Source organism: Diabrotica virgifera, chromosome 3, assembly GCF_917563875.1.
Source record: "Diabrotica virgifera virgifera chromosome 3, PGI_DIABVI_V3a".
NCBI lineage: Eukaryota > Metazoa > Arthropoda > Insecta > Coleoptera > Chrysomelidae > Diabrotica > Diabrotica virgifera.
Window position 1 is genome coordinate 217,836,898 of NC_065445.1, and position 12,728 is coordinate 217,849,625.

At 33.0% G+C, this 12,728-nt stretch overlaps 2 protein-coding genes across 6 annotated transcripts in view; one reads left to right on the forward strand and one right to left on the reverse strand.

Moving 5' to 3' along the window:
• The window catches only part of LOC114339900 (zinc finger protein 664-like), a 44,351-nt gene extending 33,802 nt beyond the window's left edge, over positions 1-10,549 (reverse strand). For both annotated transcript variants that reach the window (XM_050647265.1, XM_028290584.2), the window contains exon 1: positions 10,206-10,549. In XM_050647265.1, the coding sequence (XP_050503222.1) occupies positions 10,206-10,434 (229 nt within the window). In that variant the 5' untranslated portion in view covers positions 10,435-10,549. The remainder of the gene's footprint in view (positions 1-10,205) is intronic.
• Positions 10,550-10,652: 103 nt separating this feature from the next.
• LOC114339901 (uncharacterized) overlaps positions 10,653-12,728 on the forward strand; it is a 92,253-nt gene continuing 90,177 nt past the window's right edge. The window contains exon 1 of one of the 4 annotated variants that reach the window (XM_050647272.1): positions 10,653-11,047. In XM_050647272.1, the coding sequence (XP_050503229.1) occupies positions 10,807-11,047 (241 nt within the window). In that variant the 5' untranslated portion in view covers positions 10,653-10,806. Of the gene's footprint in view, positions 11,048-11,083; positions 11,845-12,728 lie in introns of those variants that run through there. The other 3 variants (XM_028290586.2, XM_050647273.1, XM_028290587.2) reach the window with 3 other exon arrangements.

Below are 12,728 nucleotides of genomic sequence, written 5' to 3' on the forward strand. Positions count from 1 at the left end.
AACAAGGGTGCTGCCTTTCACCGACATTATTTAAGATCTACCTCGAACAAACTCTAAAACTTTGGAAACGCAAATGCAAAAACATGGGATTACCGATCAGCAACAATACAATATACACTTTGTCATTTGCAGACGACCAACTTGTACTAGCGCAAGACTACGATGATATAGAATATATGACAAGGAAATTAATAGAGGAGTACAAAAAAGGTGGTTTGGAAATAAACATAAAGAAGACCGAATATATGTGTATCGGTGGGACACAGCAGGACCTTACACTGGGGAATGGCGAAATTATTAAACATTGCGACGCATATAAATACCTTGGTATGACCATCACACAAGAAGGAAGCGTAGACCGGACGATAGAAGAAAGAAACAACCAGGGAAGAAAAGCAATTACCCTTCTCAATAGCATCCTCTGGGACCAGTCAATATCAACAACAACAAACATAGAATATACAATACAATTGTTAAGAGTATAATCACTTACAGCAGTGAAGTATGGCAAATAAAAGAAAGATACAAGAGAAAACTTGAAGCAACAGAAATGGATTTCTGGAGGCGCTCAGCAGGAAAATCAAGATTAGAAAGGGTAACCAACAACAGAATTAGGGAAATAATGAATGTGAAACACACAATAGTAGATGACATTAGTACCAAACAGCTTAGATGGTATGGACACGTACAAAGAATGTCCGAAGAACGACTCCCGAAACAAATCCTAACGTGGACCCCTCATGGTAGACGAAAAAGAGGAAGACCCCGCCTGAGTTGGAGAGAAGGCATAAATCGAGAAATGAGAGAAAGAGAATTGGATGAAGACCTTTGGATGGACCGAAGTGAATGGCGACTAGGCATCGGAAGACGTAGGAAAACGTTTTAAAACCGATATATATATATATATATACACTACTCATTTCAATAAAGGATGAAACAGGACGGGAAGAGAGGAGAAAAGATAAGATATCAGAAGAAGTAGAAAGGTTTTATAAAGAACTATACACCTCAAAGAAAGACGCAAACTTCAACACTCAGGAATATATCAAGAAAATAATCACGAATGTAAACTCAGAAACACTACCAAAAATAGAAAATGATGAAATAGAAGCAGCACTATCACAATTAAAGAACAACAAAGCACCAGGACCAGATGGAATCCTTGCTGAAATGTTGAAAGAAGGGAAAGAAGAAATCTTACAAACATTAAGAAATCTGTTTAATCAGTGTCTACATAAAGGAGAAATACCCGACGAATGGAACGAAAGTCTTACAATCCTGCTATTTAAGAAAGGCGACGGAAAGGACATAAAAAATTACAGACCCATCTCACTGCTGTCGCAAACGTATAAACTATTCATGAGGATTATCAACAACAGACTAACACACAAATTGGACTCGTATCAACCCGTAGAGCAGGCAGGATTCCGAAAGGGATATAGCACCACTGACCATCTTCTAACAATTAGGACACTAATAGAAAAAGCTAACGAATACCATATAGATCTGCACTTAGCGTTCGTTGACTACGAAAAAGCATTTGACAGCGTTGAAATGTGGGCAATAGAAAAAGCTATAAACAACTGTCGAATAGATTCCAGATACAGGATGCTAATACATAATATATATAAGAAAGCAACAATGACAGTACAATTGGAAGAAACCACAAAACCCATACCAATTAACAGAGGAGTGCGACAGGGAGATGTTATTTCTCCTAAACTATTTACATTAGCACTGGAAGATGTTTTCAAAACAATGGAATGGACAAACATGGGAATAAACATAAATGGAAAGAAACTAAACCACCTAAGATATGCAGACGATGTAGTAGTCATAGCATCAAGTTTTGAAGAACTACAAACCATGCTAACCGAACTAGCAAATGAATCCGAACAAATAGGTCTAAAAATGAATTTTGCCAAAACAAAAACATCAATGACAAACACACAAGACAATAGAAACGTAATACTAAACGACACCACAATAGAAGCGGTTAATGATTATATATATTTGAGACAGATTATAAAAATAAATAAGGAAAACCAAACAGCGGAGGTAAAAAGAAGGGTCAGATTAGCCTGGGCAGGATTTGGAAAATTAAAATGGGTCCTAAAGAATAAAAAAATACAACAATACTTAAAAACAAGAGTGTTTGACCAGTGCATACTCCCAATTCTCACATACGCATGCCAAACATGGACCTTGACCAAAGCAAACATGGATAAAATAATAAAGACACAAAGAGCCATGGAGAGAGCAATGTTAGGAGTAAAATTGACAGACAAAAAGCAAAACAACTGGGTCAGAAATAGAACAAAAGTCAAAGACGCAGGTCAACATATAACCAGGCTAAAATGGAGCTTCGCAGGTCATAACGCTAGACAAACGGACAATAGGTGGAATAGCACGATACAACAATGGAGACCATGGACAGGAAAGAGAGCAAGAGGACGACCCCAGATGAGATGGGGAGACGACATTAAAAAGATAGGAGGAACGCACTGGAAACAGAAAGCACTAAACAGAAGCGAATGGAGGAAACTGGGGGAAGCCTATGTTCAGAATTGGACGAATTAAAGGGCAAAAGAAGAAGAAGAAGAAGTCCAATTTTTAGAACTTTGACGTTTAAAAATTCATACTACTTGCAAACCACAAAACGGTCAAAACTTTTGTTGTAATTCATTGCTCATATTGTCATCACCATGACAACGCGAAAGTTAAGGATTGTCACCATGACAACGCGAAAGTTAAAAACAGTGCGAAAAAGTAAATCCCATTTAAAATATATTTTTACTTCACGCACACTTTAAATCCTTCACGCACTGCTATCTATAATGACAGTTTTCACACACTAAAAACTTATACATAATATGACATAGAGTAGAAAAAGTACTTTTTATAATATCACGGTTTTGTTATTGTACATGTACATATAGTCCGTCCGCTATAACTTTTCCCATGCGGTACGATTCATTTTCAATCAAATTAAGTCAAAACATAAATTGAATCGAACGTCGATGTGTATATACATTTTGTATACTGTATACTATATACTACACACACACACACATCGGCGTACGTTTCACTTTCTGTTTTGACTTAATTTGATTGAAAATGAATCGTACCGCATGAGAAAAGTTATAGCGGACGGACTATATGTAGGACACAACATATTTGGAAAGAATAATTAACTTAAAAAATATGAATTTTTAGTAGGTGTATTAACTGTTGTTTATAATTATGATTCCAAAAATTACACTAGTATAAAATATTATTTTTTAAATTACCACTGTTGTTTAAAATGGTATATATAATTTTAAGTATATAAAGTTTTAATTATTTATTTAAACAATTAAAAAAAGATACGCAACAGCCGGGTTCCAACTGGGGACCTCTCGATCTGCAGTCTAATGCCACTGAGGCATGCATCATCAATTTGTTGATATCGATTTATTAACGTACTTTAAAATATCATTGCATTAGTCACATTTTTAAAATAGTTTGAAATTAAAAAAAAATCGATTTATCCATACATAGTGGAGTCACTGAAGGTGGATATGAACTATTACCTCCGATTTCGTTGAACCTCCATAGATTTGCATGAAAATTGGTGAGTGGTTAGAGGATACCTCAAGGAACACAGGTAACATGGTGCCAACTTGCGCTTTTACCCTGGAGGTGGATGCCACCCCTTCTAGGGGGTGAAGATTATTTTATTTAAAATAACCCCATAATTCGATAGAGGGACAAATTTCAAGCAAAATTTGTTGTATAAAGTTATTAAAATAAATCAAAACTTTTTGAGTTATTAAAGATCAAAGATTTTAATTTTTCTTGAGAAAAATGAATGTTTTTAACCAATTTTTCATCAATAACTCAAAAAGTGTAAGTTTTTACAAAAAAGTTATATTATTATCAAAATTGAAGCTAATAAAAAATGAAATATACCCCTTACTAGAAAAACCTTTTAATTTTAACTAAAAGTGAGTTATAGGTAATTGAATGTATATTTTTTTCGGTGAGTATAAAGAACTCTAAGTATTCAAGCTGAAATAACGGGAAATTGATGCATTTTATAACATAAACTTATTAAACATTTGTCAAAGTACTTAAATATATCTATCAAATGAGCCCCCGAACATGTTGATAGCGTTAAAATTTATGCTCCAAAGTTTTTTCAAAATTTATCAAATTTTCAAAATTTCTCCAAAAAATGTTATTGTCTTTTTTTAATAACTCCGTTCGTGTTCACGATAGCAGGTTCATCTAAAAACTGTTTGAAAGTTAATTCTAAGTGCTATTTAAGCACGTTAAACCTAATCTTTTAAACCCCTTACTTTTTTAAAAAGAAAAGGTTAAATGACCCCGGTTGCATGGTTCCCACAACAAAATTTAAGATTTAAACGTTTCTATCTCGGTTATTTTTTACCCTATAGAAATAATACAACAGATAAAATCGATACCCCATCGAACAAGGTTGTAACTCAGTTTTAGCGATTTTACAGGAGAGGCAAAAAACGAAAACATGACTTTTTAAAAATTTGTTTCGAAATGATTAGACTCTTTTACACTAATGTGATATGATATTTATATCATAATAAGGGATTACCGTGAGATATATGTTTTGTAATTTTAATAACTATTGAAAATCTTGAGTTTGATTGAGATACAACCTTAAGATTAAACATGAGTATTCGTAGAAAAAGGTTGATACAACCTTGAGATTAAACATGAGTATTCGTAGAAAAAGGTTGTAAGTCGCATAACAACCATTTTACACTCTCTGTGTTAATTATTTTTCCCGTTTAACTATTAAAAGGTTGAATGTTTTGTGTTATTTGCAGTATAGCTAGAAGAAAATGAGTTTTTAAGGGATATTTAAACAAAATATCAACTAACAGTTTTCACAATTTTAATTGGAAATTATAAATTTTACATAACAATAATATTCTATCACTATGAAAAAATCATGGTATAAAATATTTCAAATTTTTTGCATTTTTATTGCGTATCTGTAAATATTTAATTCTAGACCATCTTACTTAATTACTTTAGTCTTTGACTATTAATATCTACTTCAAAATTAACATGTGTATCCTTAAATAGGTTAAAATTTAGAATTTGATTCTGATTTAATTGAGTTACGGATTTAGGCTTGCCTGATGCTTTGGCATATCGTATGATGGTTATCCATTGGTCTGGAGCATATACGACTTAATATTTTTTCCGTTTTTCTATAATAGCATGCAATGAATCACCCTCGTTTTGTGAATGTGCTATTTCGAAAAATACATGTGTAATGTTAATATTACAATGATTCACTATATAGAAGTATGTAGGAAAAACTATTCTACAATATATTTATTTTGTCCACCGCAAACCGCAACTATCAAAATGGAAAAAAGTCTTTAAATCCTTTTTTTATTTTCATTTCGATAAATTGACTTGTGAGATACACCGTATGTTTAAATACTTAATAAATTAAACATACGTGCAACAAAGTTGTAACTCATTTAACAACCTTGTTAATCGTCAAGTATAAAGAAAGTAAATATTTAACATTGGGAGTATCCAGTGTTACTGCCTTTTTCACGCTAAAATGGCACACGTAAGTTAAAATACTACTTTTTTCAATGGAGTATTAGCCAAATTATTGAGAATTAAACTATGTCGTTAATATTGACGTGTGCGCAATTTTTTGCTGAATTCGCCTGTGTTGAAATCTGAAAATAGATGTAACTTGAGTTACAACTTTGTTCGATGGGGGTGTCGAAATATTTGGCACAGAAAAAACTAAAATTTGGTTATATATAAATTTTTACGTATATTGAGTATTTTTGGAATTATTACCAAAAGAATATGAGAATTATTACAATAATTTTAAAAAGTAGGTATGATTTTTTTAATTAAATCTTTTTTTTTAAATATGCATTTTAAACTGGTCAAAATTATCGAAAACATTATAAATTTTAATTTTTGTGGAAATGGCGTTTGTTTTATTTTTCACTTTTTCCTAAAATATTCAAAACGGTTCTTTTATTTTCATTATAACTTGCTTAATTTTGACGCTATTACCTTGTTCTGAAGCTCATTTGATTCCGAAGTACTTTGACAAATGTTTAGCAGGAATATTTTATACATTGCATCGTTTTCCCGTTATTTAAGCTTGAATACTTAGATTTGAGTACTCGTCGAAAAAAATACACATTCAATTGCCAAGAACTCACTTTGAACTAACATTAGTTTAGTTCTTTATGTAAGGAATATATTTTAATGTTTTATTATCTTCAATTTCAGTATTAATAACTTTTTTGTAAAAGCTTATAGTTTTTGATTTATACGTGAAAAACCGATTTAAAACATGCATTTTTTACGAAAAAATAAAATCTTTGGTCTTTAATAACTCAAAAAGTGTTGATTTATTTTAATAACTTTATATAACAAATTTTGCTTATAATTAAATTTGTCCCTCTATCGACTTATGGTATTATTTTTAATAAAATAATTTTCACCCCCGAGAAGGGGTGGCATTCACCCCCAGGATAAAAGCGCAAGTTGGCATCATGTCACCTTTGTTCCTTGAGGTATCCTCTAATTACTCACCAATTTTCATGAAAATCGATGGAGGTTCAACGAAATCGGAGGTGAAAACCTTCAGTGACTGCACTAACAGTGTGATTGGTCACTGTTAGTAGATCCGTTATAAGATAAGTAATAGATAGTAATAAAATTAATAACAAAAATTGTAGCCAACTTTGATTACAGATTGATAATCAGTAATCGTAAATTGTAAGTTTTAGACAATTATTCAGTCATGGCTTACTTAAAATTTGGAAAGATTTAGACCCGTAATTATTAATAATTTTGCTCTGAAAAATAAAAATATCTCGAAAACTAATAAATTTACACATAGGGAATGTTATACAAAAATTATAGTATGGTAATGGTATTTTCCGATAATGATATAAAATACAGTGTGTTCTATTTAAAATTACTGAGAAAATAATGTACTTGCGTTTTGACTCACCCTGTATTCAATATAAAGAAAATTAGCAAAAGAAATATTTATGAAAATTTTGACAATAGATAAAAAAATATGACGTCAATAAACCATTAACCTTGTGCTTGCTTTTATTTATACAGGTAGTTAAACTTGTTACGATTTTCATATAAAATTGGTTATAACTTTGTAAATACCCCGTATAACATACCAAACCTTTATATTTTTGTAATCGAAAAGTTGCGAAGATATCGAATATAATATAATAAAACATAGGATGTTCCATTAAAAAAAAAAATAAATTTGGTCTGCCACTATGTTATTGAACACCCTGTAACATTCTAACTAATTTTTTAATGTGAAGCTCAAAGTTCGCTACAATTTTTGTTATTAAGTTTTATCGCTATACATTACTATAACGGATCTACGGAGCTTCACCCCACTAATAATTATTCACCCTGTATCATAGCAGTTAAATATTGCATTGTTAGCTAGTTCTAAGCTATCCTGAAAATTTCAGGTGTCTAGATAGCCTAGAACCATTTTAAAAATGGATTACAAAATTTGCGGAGTCCGTGACACCAACCAAGCCAAGTATATAAAAAGGTTTTAAAATTAATTTACAAGTACAATCCTTCAAGTGAGATTCTAAGAGTTCAAAAGCATGGATTTTGAAGATGTGATTAACAATTTTGCTCAACTCAAATGTAGAAGGGTGCTTCTTCAATCAACATCAGCGTGGATGCTACTTTATGGGTATTGCATTATTTTAATTATCTATTCATAAAACAATCAATTATCTATTCATTTATCCACAAAAAATCAAGTGGTGGATGCTAAAACATGAGAAAGAAGGTCTATTCAGGGAAAGAATAGTAGAGAAAATATGTTAGAACATGAAAGGAAGCAATACTACAATTTGGAGAAAAATGGCCAGTAGTATTAGAGAGACTGCTACTGAATTACTGGGGAAAGCGTCAGGAAAAAAGTTTGAGGATAAAGAGACTTGGTGGTGGTCAAACGAAGTTCAAGGAAAAATAAAAGAGAAGGGAAAATTATATAAAAAGTGGCAAGAAACCAGATCCAACACAGATCTTCAAAACTATATGGCCACGAAAAAGGAAGCGAAAGTAGCAGTAGCAAAAGCTAAAGCAGAAGTGTATTCAAACCTATACAATCAACTTGATACCAGGGAAGGCGAAACGAAGATATATAAAATAGCCAAACAGAGAGCAAAGAAAGCAAAAGATTTTTATCAGATTAGATGTATCCGAGATGAAAATAATACTAGCTCACGAAAAGGATGTTAAAAAGAGATGGAGAAAGTACTTTGACAGCTTATTAAATGAAGAATTTGACAGACAGCCTGTGGAGTCAACGGAGACAGTAGCAGCAATGGTCACCAAAATAACAAACGAGGAAGTGGCTCAAGCGCTTCAAAAAATAAAGAAAGGAAAAGTGGTAGGACCAGATGATATTCCTGGGGAAGTATGGAAAGCATTGGGAGAGACAGGAACAAGGTGGCTAGCAGGTTTATTTAATAGAATTATGGAAGTTAAACGAATGCCAGACGAATGGAGAAGCAGTATACTAGTACCTGTCTACAAAAACAAGGGAGATATACAGCAGTGTACAATCTACAGGGCTATAAAACTGCTTAGCCACACCATGAAAATATGGGAGAGAGTAATTATTGATAGACGGATACATGAAGAGACAGACATATCCGAGAATCAATTTGGCTTTATGCAGGGCAGATTAACAACAGACGCAATTTTCATTATAAGGCAGTTGATGGAAAAATACAGGAGTAAAGAAACAAACGCTCATATGGTATTCATTGATCTTGAGAAAGCATATTATGATAGAGTTCCTCGAGATTCTGTGGTGGGTACTCAATAAGAAAGGAGTCCCTGGTGCATATGTAAAGATTGTGAGGGATATGTATGAGGGAGTAACTACTAGTGTTAGGACAGGTGTGGGAGAGACTGATAAATTTCATGTGAAAGTAGGATTGCACCAAGGCTCAGTTCATTAGTCTGTATTATTTATTCTCATTAGTTTTGGACCAGATAACAGCAAAACTACAGGGTAACATTCCATGGTGCTTAATGTATGCTGATGATGTCGTGTTAGTAGGAAATAGTGAAAGAGACTTAGAACAAAAACTGGAACAGTGGACACGAGCTCTGGAGGAAAAAGGTTTAAAACTTAGTAGGACAAAGACAGAGTATTTGGAATGTTCATTTAAAGATGGAGTTACTACAAATAAAATGGTATCTTTGGATGGTGAACTGATTGTAAAAAGCAATAGTTTTAAGTACCTGGGATCGGTATTACAGAGTAATGGAGAAATAGATGGAGATGCATGCAGTAGAATTAGGGCTGGATGGATGAAGTGGAAGGAAGCGAGTGGTGTGTTGTGTGACAGAAAAGTTCCAATGAAGCTGAAAGGAAAATTCTATAAAACAGCCATAAGACCAGCTATGATGTACGGAACTGAATGTTGGGCAGTGAAAAAGAAAGAATAACAACGAATGCATGTGGCGGAGATGAGAATGCTTAGATAGATGAGTGGAGTGACAAGAAAGGATAAAATTAAGAATGAGTATATTAGGGGAAGTCTAGGTGTGGCACCAATTGATACCAAAATGAGAGAGCATAGGTTGAGATGGTTTGGTCATGTTCAATGTCGATACGTTAATCATCCAATACGAAGAGTAGCTGAAGTGCAGATTCCTGGAAGGAGTAGGAGAGGAAGACCAAAGAAGACGATTAGGCAGGACATGTTGGTAAAGGGGATTAATATTGGTATGACCCAGGATAGAATTGTGTGGAGAAATGCAATTAGGGAAGCCGAACCCGCATAGGGATAAGGCAAAGAGAATTATGATGATCTGTTCATATTACATGTCAAGAGTTCGAAAATCTTACAATTGCCATGCGGTGTTATGGCGATTGTGAGATTCTCAAACTGTTTCCTATATTTGACAAGTAATACACATAAGGTCTGATGTTACTGTAAAGGAACAAAAATAGAGCTAAAACTTTGCATATCTATATATGTTCTTTTTCTATTGTAAAGAAATGGTGCTTTATTCTAGTCCAGGGGCCCCATTTTCCTAATGTGTCCAAGGCCTCTAATAGGGGAAGACGGCCCTGGGTGCGTTAATTTTGCTGCTAAGTGTATATTGTTACTAACCTTTGTTTGTTTTTTCGCTTTCTTTAAATGGGTTAAGTGTATTTCCATACTCTATTTCAGTATTAATGGGAGATTTCTTCAAGTCTAAAGAATCATATGTGCCAGAAGTTCTTTCCTTTTTGGACTCCTGAATTTCACATTTAAGCCCCTCCAGAAGAGCATCATCCAAATCATCATACTCTATTTTACACGCTTCTTCGCTAATTTCTTGTTTTACTTCCACTTCCATTTAGTTACACTTGAATTTATAAATAAATATTCTAATAGTTTTATGTGGTATTATCAACGATTTTCGATTTTACATAAAAAAAAAATTCCAAAAACAAGTTTGGCTTGACGTCTATCAAATGTCACTGTCACGTGTCGTGTGAGTGACAATGACACTGACAACGGACAGCAGTATGCACGTATGCACATGCGCAGTTGACGAAATCTCGAAATTGAAAAGCCCGCCATATTATTTTTATTGTTTCACTTTCACCTTTCACTTCACACTTCACTTCACTATTTGTTTCACAATTCACGTTGAACGTTGAAGGTAAATTCGTAGACTGTTTTTCGAGCTTTTTTACTAATACTTTATTTTCGCTATAAAATAAAAATGAACCATTATTGTTGTGTTCCCGGTTGTAAATCTTGGGTTAAAAGGAACCCAGAATTAAGTTTTCATCTCTTCCCAAAACCTAAGAAATCAAATGTTATTGTTGAAACCAAATTGGGCAGTAAGGAGCTTGTGGACAGAAGAAAAGTTTGGATTCAAAGGCTCAAAATTGGGAAGAAAGTGTCAGACTATATGAGAGTCTGCTCTTTGCACTTTGAAGCAACTGATTTTCTTCAAAAACGTATGTTTTCTAATATTAATGTGATTGACTATACTAAAATCATAAAGAACTAGAAATAAACAAACCAAGACACCTTGAATGTTACAAGGAGCTCTCCTAAATTATGATTTACAATGTACATATCTATTGTCTGGACCTCATGAGGTAGGTAAACTACACTATGTCATTTCCAGCAGTTGTGTTTAGCCTGCGTTTGCAACAAAATTTTTAGAATGTTATAAAAATCGGATATATTCCACGATTGTTTTGTAGACAATATAAATATCCATATTTTAATGATAATATATAGGTTTGTTCCAACACGACGAAAACCGTCATGAAAGGATCACGAAACTGCGCGCAGATAGCAAAATAATATGTTCCATGGGTTATTTTGTTTACTGAACAGTTTCGTGATCGTTTCATGACGGTTTTTCGTTGTGTTGGAACAAACCTTATATAACCAATTTGTATGATCCAACTAATAAAATACATGGATTAAAGAAATTTATTCAAAACAACACCATGTTGACTATTGTATATTACCTCCGAGGTCCAGATATACTTATATGTTATGGGTAAAGATAGGTACCTACACAGGTAATTCTAGGATTACCCAGTAAAGTGCGAAGTACCTACTTGCCAGGTTTGGTAAAATAAATGCAAATGTAAAGCTGCTGGAAATATTTGTAACTCCAAATGCCACAGCAGCTTGACTTGTTTTTTACAAATAGATAAGTTTTATTTCTGCAGTATTTATAGTCTTATGCTTCTTTTCATGAGCATTTTTCAGTGCGTCACAAATGATAGAAAAAAAGGTAAGTCTGTGATAATATACATTTTAATGACATGACATTTTAGTTAAATCTGACAGTTGTCACATTTTATTTGCAATTTGGCATAAAATCAAATCAATTGTGTTTATTGCATTTATAAAATGGGATTTTCTTTGATTTGTATAGTCTTATAAATTGTACAGATTATATTCGTAGATATATTATACAGTAGAACCTCGATTATCCGTCAGGGCACTGGACCAAGGGTATGATGGATAATCGAAAAGACGGTTAACAGAACATTAAAAAAAATAAAAATTCATAGCACAACACTCAAATTTCATTTGTATGGTTTGTTTGACAATATAAGAGGGATGTGTGTTCGTACAATCGAATCAATTTAAAATATTCAGAAATCTTTGTTTGTTTTACTGTTGCTTCTCATTTTGCGACAGCTGAATTTCTTAATCGGCATAAGATCATGCAATCTACTTTATTGGTTTCTTCTTGTTGAGAATACCACTCGATGAATTATTGCATATGCGATGCAGCTTCTCTAGATTATTTACGCAAATCTTTGTCAGTTACATCAACAGTTACAGTTCATCAACATAGCTACAGTAAATGGTGTATAATGTTAAAGAGTCTTCTAGTACCAATTTGCAAGAAAGGATTGATAGTGATAAAGCCAGTTTGGAACCTATCCTTCATGAACTAGGTATAAATTCTAATGTTGTGCTTAAAGTAATAGGAGTTGGCAAAATAAATCATGGTAGATCCAGGCCTATTAAAGTTGTTACAAATAATTTTTATGTAATAAAAGATGCAATGAAATCTAAAAATTAACTTACTGATGGAGTTAAAATTAGTTACGATAACACTAAATTTCAGCAAGACCAGCTAAAAATGGTTCGGTCTGAACTTCA